Genomic DNA, 11,474 nt, shown 5'->3' with positions numbered 1-11,474 from the left:
TTCCAGCCTCCTGAACTGTCAGAAATAAATTTCTGTCGTTTAAGCCAGACAGTCTTTGCTATTTTGTGATGGCAGCCCTAGGACGCTAATACAACCCTCATTTTGCAGACAAGGAAACCCACTTTGCCCGAGCTCACACAGCTTCTTCAGGTCTGCTTGATGCCAAAATCATGCTGGCTCCACTGGACCCACAGTCCGCCCAGCCCCTGCCCACCAGATCCAAGGCCTCTGGTAGGAAATAATCTCTTTATTTACAAGTGATTTACAGTTAGAAAACCCAGGTGGGAGGTGGGGCCAGGATGGGGCACGGGATGGCACTTGGGCTCCGGGAGGTCACTTGTCTGCACGGACGAAGGAGGCGAAGACGCTGTCCTTCCGGCTGAGCAGCTTCTCCGGCGTGTCGAACTCGAGGATGGCGCCACGCTTCAGGACGATCACCAGGTCTGCACTCAGGATGGTGTGCACGCGGTGCTGAATGGAGCAGGAGGGGGCTGGTCAGGGTGGTGGGGGAAGGCCGGGGCAGCTGAGGGCATCCTTTCTGCAGCTTGGAGGCGGAGGAGGCATGGGGCCAGAATGTCCTGGCTCTGCGGTGACTGCCCTTTCCTGAGGTGGCTGTGATTCCAAGCCTTCCATTCACTGATGACGTCCTCTCCCTTCACCAGGTCTCAGCTCTGCCCCAGACTTCAGGCTTCAAGTCTCAGAGACCCCCACCCCCCATTTCCTATGAAGATATAACCCTAGCCTAGCTCACTGGGCCTTGGGAAGAGGTGAGGAGCGGGGCTTGGAACTTGAAGAAAGAGAGGGGAGGTCTGAGGATAGCAGGTATAAATCCTCCCCACTCCAAATCCTGCCATCCAGGGTCCCTGCCAGCCTTCTAGACTCCTTACCCTGCCCTGCCCTGCCCTGCCCTGCCCCAGGGTCCCCTCTTGATTACCAGGCCCCAGTGAGCCCAAGGGCTGCTCTTTCAGTGGGTGTCCACCCGGCACCCCCTCAACGGGCCCCTTACCGCAATGGTGACCACGGTACGGTCTGCGAAGGCCGTCATCACCACCTTCTGGAGGATGTTTTCCTGCCAGGTTGGAGCAGCAGCTGTTGGCTCACCTGCCCAGTGGTTGTGGTCTGGCCTAGCTTTGGGCATGTGGGGCCCAGGGTTGTGGCCCAGCTCCCATCGGACCCCAATCCTAGCCCCACCTCCTCCCTCTGTCTGGCCCTACTCCATATAGGACCAGCCGAGTTCCTAACATTCAAGGAGCTCAGCTCTGTGCTTGTGTGTGTGCTGTGAGCTTATGTGGGGGGTGCTGTGGTGGGGGACAGGTGTGAAGTTGCCGTGGATCTGCGTGCAGCTTGTGTGTATGTGGGTTATGAACATGCCCGAGGACTAGCTGGAGTCAGGGTCCCCAGCCCTTTGCCTTTTCTGCCACAAATGGCCTTGATGTTCAAGGCAACATCTTGGACTTCAGGGCGACTTTATGCAAATTTCCCTTAACCCACCCACCCTCTCCAAGCCCCCCACCCCGTGGATGTGCCCAGGACCAACCGTGGCCATGTCGATGGAAGCCGTGGCCTCGTCCATGATGAAGATGCTGGTCTTCCTCACAAAGGCCCGCGCCAAGCAGAACAGCTGCCTCTGGCCCTGGCTGAAATTCTCCCCGCCTTCTGTGATGATGGCATCTGAAATCAGCCCAGGAGAGGAGCAGGGCTGAGTGAATCTTGGGTTGTGAGTAGAGTAGATAGTGTGGCTTGGGGGGCGGGGGCTCAGAAATATGTGATTGTGTGTGGTGAGTACAGGTATGTAGGGTTGCTGTGCCTTAAACAACACGGATGCTATCTGCATGGGTTACAACGAGAAGAGCACCCTCTGGAGTGTGTGCTGCTGGACCCTGGGCAGTTCTGGGAGGGCTGTGTGCACTGAGCGTGTGCTCCACACGCGGGGGCCTTGCTGGCGTGATTCTCTGAGGCCAAGGCATGGCCGGCCTCTGCTGCCAAAGGGGCCACAGCAAATGCAGCGACCGGGTGGGGCAGTCTCCCAGGAGCCTGCAGATGCGCCCTGTGCTTGTGATTCCCCAGGCGGTTCTCTTTCCCTCTTTTCGGGAGGACTGGGCAGGCAGGTGGATAGGGAAGGGTGGGACTGAGTGTATGGCCATGGGATCGGGGGGCTGGAAGCTCTGTCTCACAGGGACCCCGACTGTCCTCTCGGTGCCAGACCCTGAACTGACGGTTGTGTGACCCGGGGCAAGTCACTTGACCTCTGAGCTCCTGAATGGGGAGGGCGAGGACTAGATGGTCTCTGCGGTCCTGCCAGACCTCAGACTCCAAACTCTGGACAAACCCAAGGCATGAGTTTTCCCTCCCCTGCCCTTTCTGACATCCGGGTGTCCCTTAGTGCCTGACCAGCCGCTCAGTCCGCAGTAGTTACCGAGGCCTCCTGGCAGCGCCTTCACCACCAGCTTCAGCTGCGCTATCTCCAGGGCCTCCCACAGAGTGCTGTCGGAGCACTTCCGCTCTGGGTCCAGGTTAAATCTGGGGGGTGACATGGAAAGCCCTGTAGGGAGGGGAGCAGGGTCCTGGCTCCATCCCCACGGGCCTTGCAGAGCGTGAGGCTGCTGAAGGGAGCAGTGAGTGAGAACTGATTGACTTGGGGGTCTGGCTGGGAGGTGGTACTGCCAACCTGAGGGGAGGGGTGCCCCTAGGGACCAGGGCCTGCCCAGGCCTAAGGAGAAAGAGAAGGGCATGAGGGTAAACTACTCTGAAGAACCAGCTCCAGCCCCTCGTGCTCCTGGCCTTGTTCACCCCTCCTCTTTGTGCTCCTGATTCATGGATGGAGCTGAGCCAGGCCTGGGCGGGGCCCCGGGGCTCACCGGATGGTGCCGCTGAAGAGGACGGGGTCCTGCAGGATGATGGAGAGGCGCGAGCGCAGGGTGTGCAGCGGCAATTTGGCGATGTCGATGCCGTCAATGATGATGCGCCCTGCGTGGAGACCATGCTACAGGGGGGGCACCACGGTGCTGGGGCTGGGGCCCCCATGAGATGCAGGGGAAGACACTGATTGCAGGGCCTCCTGTGCATCTGACCATACACCAGGCCCGAGGCTTCATCTGGTGGCTGTGGGTGCCTGTGGGGTGCCGGCCATGCCACTCACCTTCAAACATGTCCACCATGCGGAAGAAGGCGAGAGAGAAGGAGGACTTCCCACTGCCGGTGCGACCGCAGATCCCAATCTGGAAAGAGAGGAGCAGGTAAGCTGCAAGGGCGCTGGGAGCCTGGGGGCGCCGGGAGCCTCTGGTGCTAGCTATGGGGGTGCGCGGGGCTGGGGGGTCACAGCGCATCCTCTTGTCCTGGCTTTCTCAGCAGCTTCTGCTCGGCCAGGGCTGGGCCCGGGGTTTGGACTTGTGTCCTGCAGTGGGTCCCGAGGGGGCTCCCATGGGGTCCTGCAAGCAAGTGCAGGTGTAGATGCCCATTTGCCTGGGCCTGGGCATGGGCCTGGCTGTGCCCTGGTACTTGGCTGCAGGAGAGTTGGGGGCATTAGTGTGTCTCTCTGTGCACGGGTGTGGCAGGAGGCCCTGGGGTGGCTGAGTGTGGTGTGCAGGCTGTGTCTGTGCGTCCCACCTTAAGCTGGAGCCATCTCTGTCCGCATCGCTTCCTGGCCCTTGGGTACCAACAGAAACGACAATAAAGAACGAATACAGAGACAGAGATAGTGACAAAAAGATGGAAGGAGAGGGGCAGTGGCAGAGAGAGCAGAGTGGGGGTGAGGAGGAGGGAATCAGTCAGAGGCAGGGCAGAGGGCCAGATGGGGGTTCCCTCCCTGGGACAAGGGTGGCCTCACACTCTGCCCCTAGGCCCCTGTTCTGAAACTCAGGGGGCAGTGCCCTGGGACAGTCTGACCATTTGCAGTGGGCTTGGGGGGGGTGCTGACAAAGCCGCTTTAACCAGGGGAGTCTGAGGTGTCCTCCTGGGTGAGTGAGTGAGGGCAGCAGAGGAGAAGGGGAGAGGGAGGGAGGGGAGAGGTGGGCTGAGCCATGTCAGGTGAGGGGCCTGGGGCTCTGAATGGGTGTGAGAACTGAAGGACCCTGGAGGGCCCCGAGGTGACTCTGTGGGGTGGCCCGCCCTGTGCCCTCTGCCCTGACCTTCTGTCCTGGGGAGATGAGGGCGTTGACGTGCTTCAGCACGGGCTTCAGGGAGCTGTCGTAGCGCACACTCAGGTTCTGGATCTGGATCTTCCCTTGGTCCGGCCAGTTCTTGGGGATCAGCGAGGGTGCTGGGGGCCGGACTGGGGGTCAGCCACCAGGCAAGGGCCACAGCTGGTATCCAGGAGTACCCTACCCCCAGGCTCCCTCCTGGTCCCCTCCACCCAAACACACCCCTCCTCCTGGCCCTCTCCCCAGAAGCCCTCCTGCACCCCTCACCTAGCAGCCCCTCGTAGCTCTCTGCCTCTGTTTTTAGGAGCCCGTGGATGCGTTTCACAGCCCCCAGCTGGATCTCCATGTCCGCCAGGTTCCTCACCATCCAGTTGAGGTAGTTGGAGACCTGTGGGGAGCGAGCCAGTTATAGTCAGTGACCACATGGTCTATCCCTGGCCACCAGGATGCTCTTCTTATGGCTGAGGAGAGCCTGTCCCCTCCCCACCCCCCAATATCTTTTGCTGCCCACTGGCTGGCTGTTCAGGTGACCCTTCCCAGCAGCACAGGGAGACATGAGTTCCTCACCCACCATCTGTCTGGGGCCTGGGCTCTCCTGCCTGCACGGTCCCTCTGGCATCAGACTCAGAGCAGCTTGGGGTAAGGCCCGGGGGTGTCTCATTTGGGAGAGGTGCCCCGGGATTCCCTGAGTGTGGTTTCTGATCCCTCCCCTGACCTGGCCGCTGCCACTCACCATCAGGGCGTAGGTGAGGCCCAGGCCCACCAGGCCGGCAGAGAGCCCCCTGTGCAGGGAGTTGGAGATGGAGGTCACGGCCGCGATGAGGACCACACATGCACCAATGTACTCCTGTGGAGGGACGGGCTGGCTTGGGCCCTCGGAGGCTGAAGCCACAGTGACCTCCCCCCTCCCCTTCAGAGCAGAGAGAAGCTCAGCTGAGACTCAACCCCAGCCCCAAACTCAGGTAAATGTCAGCACACACAGGAGGCCTGTGAAGGCAGGAGCCCCAGGAGACAAAGAGCCCCAGGACACAGCTATGCTTCCCCTGCTCCCCAGTCACCCGCACATGTGTCTCACCAGCTGGCCCACACATGTATACAACATAAGTGTCACATGACCCACTTCAGGCACACACACTCATCAGAGTTAAACACACACCTATTCTCACTATTCACACCTCAGATTCGCAGTCCCCAGGCAATAACATGGAGAAGGGGGGGGGGCTCCGGTCAGGGCTGGGAGAGGCAGGAGGCCTCGGTGCCCCCCCCCTCCCCGTGTGCACACGAGCTGGTGGTATTCCACACTCTTCCCACCCTCCGGTCCATGTTTGGCCCTTGCTCTGCAGAGCTCCACACCCCTATTAGAACCCCCTGTCCTGGGGCCCAGGGTGGGGGTGGGTGGCACTTGCCATGCGGACTTCTAGCCATCTGTTGGCAGCCGTGAGGAAGAGGGAGGCGATGTTGTTAGAGTCTGTGTATTCGAGGAGCTTCTGCTGGAACCGGGCCTCGTACCTGGAGGGAGGATGATGGTCTGAGAGAATAATTTGGTCCATGTAGCCTGTGGGAACCCGCCCTGACGCTCTAGGGTAGATGAGACCTGTCTGTACAAGGAAGTCTAGAGGCTTCTTTCCTGCCCTTGTGCCCTCATCACTTCTCTCCTGGGGTTACTGCACATGGGTCTGCCTCCTCTTTCTGACCAGCCTGGGCTCCTGGCACCACTCTCCTTGGCCACCCCTCAGACCTGGCTGGCTTGGGCACTTGTTTGATGATGAATAATGAAATGAATGAAAGTGGCTTCAGCACTGCTCCCAGGGACTCAGTGAGGGACTCAGAGGGACTCCAGACAAGCCTTGGTGGGCATTGGCTTTTCACTCCTGGAAAGTATTTGTTCTGCTTCAGTTATTTCTGGGTGGAGGGCCTGTGATGAACTCTGTGTGTGAGGAGAGTAAAGCGAGTCTCTGAGGTGAGGAGCGGGCATTTGCACAGCACACGTGGATGTGTGTGGGGTGATGTGGCTGAGGCGGGTGTGAAACCCTATGCCTGCAGGGCTTGATCAAGTGTGTGTGCGAGATGTGCATGTGAGAGTGCAGGTGTGCACGACGGGAGAGTCCGCGGGGAATGTGACCGTCTGCGGGGTGAGTGTGTGAGGGTGTGTGAGCTTCTGGGGCAGGTGTGTGATGGTGGAAAGAGCCTCAGCTTTGGGGCCATGTGGACCCAGGTTGGAGTCCAGCCCACTCCTTACTGGCTGTGTGTGGACTGAGACTCAGTTTCCTCATCAGATGGTAATAGTTCCTACAGGGACTGCCACAGCCTCTGAGCCCAACACCGAGCCCAGTGCTGGGTACCCCTGAAAGGTTTTTTGGGAAAAAGCAGGGCCTCCTAGAAAAACCAGGTCAGACGGGCCTGGGTTCCAAATCTAGCTAGCACCAGCACTCACTGACTGTGTAGCCTTGAATTGGTTCCTCAGACTCTCTGGGCCTCTTCTCTTCATCTCAGTAGGGGGCTGCATTAACTGTGGTGCAGAGTTACTGCAATAGCACAGGTACAATGCTTAATGCAGGCCTGGCACTTGGCTAGTGTGCAATCAGTACATGCTACTCAGCTCTCAACAGGGTGGGCTGCTGGGCAAAAGCCAATGAATTAAACACATCCAAGGGATGATTAGAAAGTTCTTCATTCATTTAGTTAAAAACCATCCACTGTGTGAGTGCAATGCGGGGGAGGCCTTGCTGGGCAGCAGTTCCCCTGGCCTACCACGGGCTTGGTCTGGGGCTGGTTACAGGATGCTGGGATTTACCCGGATCCTACTGAGAAGGAACTGGGGAAGTTCAGGCTTGAGAAGGGGGCAGGGAGGAGACCCTAGAGCAGCGGTTCTCAACCTGTGGGTCGTGACCCCTTTGGCGGTCGAACGACCCTTTCACAGGGGTCGCCTAAGACCATCCTGCATATCAGATATTTACATTACGATTCATAACAGTAGCAACATTACAGTTATGAAGCAGCAACGAAAATGATTTTATGGTTGGGTCACAACATGAGGAACTGTATTTAAAGGGCCAGAAGGTTGAGAACCACGGCCCTAGAGTCATGTGCCAGGCTCCAAGGAGCCTCTGGATGGGAGACAGCACAGGCTTGCAGGGGGCAGGGGATGACCAGGGAGCAGAGCCAAGACCGGAGTGGCGCTCTGTTTTACTCAGACAAGACCCCTAAGAGGCTCTCCCACTGGCCCCAGATGTCCCAAGGTGTGAACTCCAGGGACCCGGGCATCTCTCTCAGGGCTGCAGCTGGACTTTGGGGGCTAGGGGAGAAGATGTCAACCTCCTTGGACCCTCCCAGCTGGTCCTTGAGCCCTAGGATTACTCTTAGACACAGGGCTTGGTGTCGCAGGGCTCCCGTCACACCCTGCACAGCTATGCCATCCTAAAAATAACCTGGATTCACTCTCTGGTTGAGGTTTAAATACCAGAGCCCAACTATCTGGGTCAGGGGTGTCTGACCTGTCTTGCTGGAGGAGAGATGCACTAATATATCAGTCAGAGATGAATATAACAGCGCCCCGCCCCCCCTCCCCAGGCAGCCTCAATGTTCCCGTCCAGCCCAACATCACAACTCAGGATGGCAAGACGATGGCAGGGGCACTGACGTTTTCAGGGCATTCCTCCAGCCTGGTGAATTCTGTCCACCCTTTGAGTCCTAGCTCCACTGCTACCTCCTCTGTGAAGCCCTCCCTGACTGCCCTCCCCTTGTGTGCTCCCACAGCTTGTGTCCCGCCAGGCACTTTCAGAGTACCTGTCACATGGGTTTGTCCTGGCCTGCTCAGAGTCTGGACTGTAAGCGCCTCCAGGTCAAGGGCTCATCTGACTCATCTCTGTTTTAGTGCCTGGCATGGGGCTTAGCACATGGTGCCTGCTCCGTAAAGGTTGTTGAATGAATGAGCAGATTCAAGCCTGGGCGCTGAGGGGCCTTACACAGAACAGTAATATATGCTCTCTGAGTCCCAGTTTCCTTGTCTGAGAAATGGGAATAATCACTGTCACTACCTCGGATGGCAGGGCAGAATGAATGAGATGGGCATGGAAAGAACTCAGCAGTGTTTGGCTTACAGGAGGTACATGCCATTGACCGTGAATCTAACCCATGATCCTTTGGTGTGCAGACTGGTGCGCTATCCACTGAACCACACTGGCCAGAGCTAGGAGATTCTCAAAGATGGCCTCATGTTTGCCCACATGACATAAGATCCTTTCTACATTGATATGTGAGTACTTGTCCCAGCCTCGTTTGTTCTGAAATTCTGTCTTAGGTCACAGGGGGCCCGGGCTTGGCTGTGGGGCTGAGTTTTCCTCTCTGGATCATACAGTGGAGCCCACCTGCCCTGACCCTCTGGGGGACATGATCTGGGCCTTGGGGTTTGAGGAGGGGTTTGGAGATGTATGCCCTGGGCCTTCCTAAGTGGAGCTCTGAGAACTGAATCTCATGACCTGTGACCCGGACCTCCCCACCCCCACCCCAGCCACCCCCCCTACCCCCCCTACCCCCCCTACCCCCCCTGGGGTGAATCTGGTACCTGAAGGCCCGGATGGTAATGAGGCCTTCCACAGTTTCAGCAAAGTGCGAGAGCAGCGGGAGCTGGGTGGTGTCATCCAGCTGCTGCAGGTCCCTGTGCCAGGGAACAGAGCGGGATGTTTAGGATGACTCAGCCTGGGTCTGCATCTGAGCTCCACCCCTTTAACCATGTGGGCAAATGGCTTTGCCTCTCCAGATCTCAGTCTCTCACCAGTCAATGGTACCACCCCATCAAGCAGTTGCGAGGACTGGACAGGTCGTGTAAGTAAAGTGCTTAACCCGCATGCTGGCACAGTCACTGCTATCCTGGGCATCACCGACGCCTCCTCTATACCTCTGTCCCTGTGCTTCTGCTGCATAGCCTCTCTCTGCAGGGAGGCTGGGCAGGCACGGTTAGTTCCCTTGCACAGGTGAACAACCTGAACCTGAGAAAGCTGGTCGAAGGAACAGAAAGGCAACCCCAAAGCTTCCAGTCCCTCCCCAATAACCACAACAGATTCCAGCACATCACAGGTCAGGTCAGACTCTAAAGAGCTCCTAGAGGGGGAAAGGCCAGCAGTTTCCATAGAAACAGCATTGCTCCTGCTCTCCACAGCTGCACCTTGACAGGCTGGGATGCAGAAAGCAGCTTTCCTGGACAAACCGTCTCCAGGGCCACAGTGGGTGCTAGGGGAACAGGGCAGTTACCCTGGCAGAGGAAATGCACTTTGTAAAACAGCTTGTAGTGTTTAAACAGCCACCATGTTATGTGAATGTCAGTGCACTATGGATACATTGTGGGTACCAGGGGATTCTGGACCAAATAGGCAAAATGCAATTTATACAAGTCTTGATCCTTTGGTCAAGGTAATTGAGGCCAAACTGTACCTAAATTTAATTACTATTATTGCTAATCAGCATTTTGACTCCAGTTTTTAACCAACTTTTGGACTTGGGAAAGGTACTTAGTCTTTCTCACCATAACTCACAGTAAGAAATACATTTTATATCATAACACACCCCTATGCCACCAAAACAAAGCTTCCATGTAAGAAAGCTTACTGTTACTATGTGAATACGGTCTGATATTTTCTGTTTTATTTCTTTTCTTTTTAAATGCTGGTTATAATCTATGATACTGATTTCATGACCCATGGCTAGGTTGTAATTGGCATCTTGAGAAACGCTGGTCTAGAGGTTCTTTAAAATTGTCCCTGCGATTCTTTGACTCTAGGAGTTAAATAGAATCGTTCCTAGAAAAAATTCCTAGGGAATGTTCTGAGAAAATTTTGAGGAGAAAAGAGGTGTGCATGGCTCCAAGGCCCTGAGGGCAAATGTGATCATGAGGCTGGTGGTGAGCGACTCCCTGGTGAGGAGGCTCCTGACCCACACAGCTGGGATGTGTGGTTGCCATAACACCCCTCACATCAGGTGCCCTCTGACTTCACGCATCGGCAATCTGCCTGGTCACGGGACTCATACAACCCTCCTGAGACGCATTCTGGCAAAATGAATGAAGGGCATAAGCACACACATACCCCCGGACCTAGCAGTTCCATTCCTGACCACAGCTCCCAAGGAAACAGTCCAGGTATTAGTTGCAGCCCGTGTGCCGACACAGGCTTACATTAGGAGAGTAGAATATGAATACTTCATTTCCTTCATGTCTGTTTTCCTTTGCATGGGGAACAAGACCCTACTACTTTTATGATAAAGACTAACCAGAGTATCAAACTGCCATTGCAAAGCACCTCCCACCCCCCTCCCCACCCCCAACCTCGGAGGTTGACAAATGATGCCACCACCTGGACGCCACCCGGAAGTACTTCTGGATGAAGTAGCACACGATGGCCAGGGGCAGGAGGGCCACGAGGAACACGGGTGTGACGTAGGAGATGACGGCCAGGGCCGAGACACAGAGCAGGGTGGAGCGGCTCAGGCACTCCAGCGTGGATGGGATGTGCTGAGGGAGGGAGGGAGAGAGAGGAGGGGAGTTTCCATATTTGATGACGTTCAGTGTGTTACTTGCTGCCAGGCTTTGCTCTCTCACACTATTATAGGCACACGTCTTATCTCTCCAGCTCCCCTGTGAGCTCCCTGAGGGCAGGAGGCAGGACTTTGCCTTCTCGCTATCTAGCACAATGGTAAATAAAGAACACAGGCTGAATCAAAATAAATATTCTCCACAAAGTCACCTTGGCCCAGCCAGTGTGGCTCAGTGGTTGAGCGTTGACCTATGAACCAGGAGGTCATGGTTAGATTCCTGGTCAGGGCATATGCCCGGATTTCGGGCTCGTTCCACAGTGTGGGGTGTGTAGGAGGCAGCCAATCAATGATTTTTTCTCACCATTGATGTTTCTATCTCTCTCCCTCTCCCTTCCTCTATAAATCAACAAAAAGATATATTTTTAAAAAATCAGTCACCTTGGTTTGGAATACGTTGGAACCTTCCTAGAGTGAGCCAGGGGGCTCTTGGATGGAAGCCAACTGGATGTGGTTTCCCTCAGCCTTATTATGAAGGCCTCACAGGGGGGCGTGGGCAGCATTATAATCAGATTGGGGCCCACTGGGTTCCTCCCCCAGGGCCCAGGTCACCGGATCGGGGAAGCCAGCAACAGACAGGGGCCTGGCCTCTCTCTCCAAACTGGAGGACTGGGTCACAGTCCTGTGTACCTGGTCGATGGTATTGCAATCAGATGAAAATCTGTTCAGGATGCTTCCGAGGGGCGTGGTCTCAAAAAACCTAAGAGGCAACCAGAAGAAGTTACTCATTTGTTTACTGATTTCTCTTCT

At 56.3% G+C, this 11,474-nt stretch overlaps 1 protein-coding gene across 1 annotated transcript in view; it reads right to left on the bottom strand.

Moving 5' to 3' along the window:
• Positions 1-283: 283 nt before the first annotated feature.
• ABCC8 (ATP binding cassette subfamily C member 8) overlaps positions 284-11,474 on the bottom strand; it is a 77,908-nt gene continuing 66,717 nt past the window's right edge. The window contains 13 exon segments of the mRNA XM_023758161.1: positions 284-471; positions 1,007-1,069; positions 1,538-1,671; positions 2,417-2,520; positions 2,859-2,967; positions 3,140-3,218; positions 4,128-4,258; positions 4,407-4,527; positions 4,873-4,986; positions 5,546-5,648; positions 8,704-8,796; positions 10,487-10,644; positions 11,355-11,424. Of these exon segments, the coding sequence (XP_023613929.1) occupies positions 334-471; positions 1,007-1,069; positions 1,538-1,671; positions 2,417-2,520; positions 2,859-2,967; positions 3,140-3,218; positions 4,128-4,258; positions 4,407-4,527; positions 4,873-4,986; positions 5,546-5,648; positions 8,704-8,796; positions 10,487-10,644; positions 11,355-11,424 (1,417 nt within the window). The 3' untranslated portion in view covers positions 284-333.

The sequence above is a fragment of the Myotis lucifugus genome, unplaced genomic scaffold (genome assembly GCF_000147115.1).
Source record: "Myotis lucifugus unplaced genomic scaffold, Myoluc2.0 scaffold_124, whole genome shotgun sequence".
Classification (NCBI taxonomy): Eukaryota; Metazoa; Chordata; class Mammalia; order Chiroptera; family Vespertilionidae; genus Myotis; species Myotis lucifugus.
The sequence above is the reverse complement of the archived record's forward strand: the minus strand, read 5'-3'. Positions and strand labels throughout refer to the sequence as shown.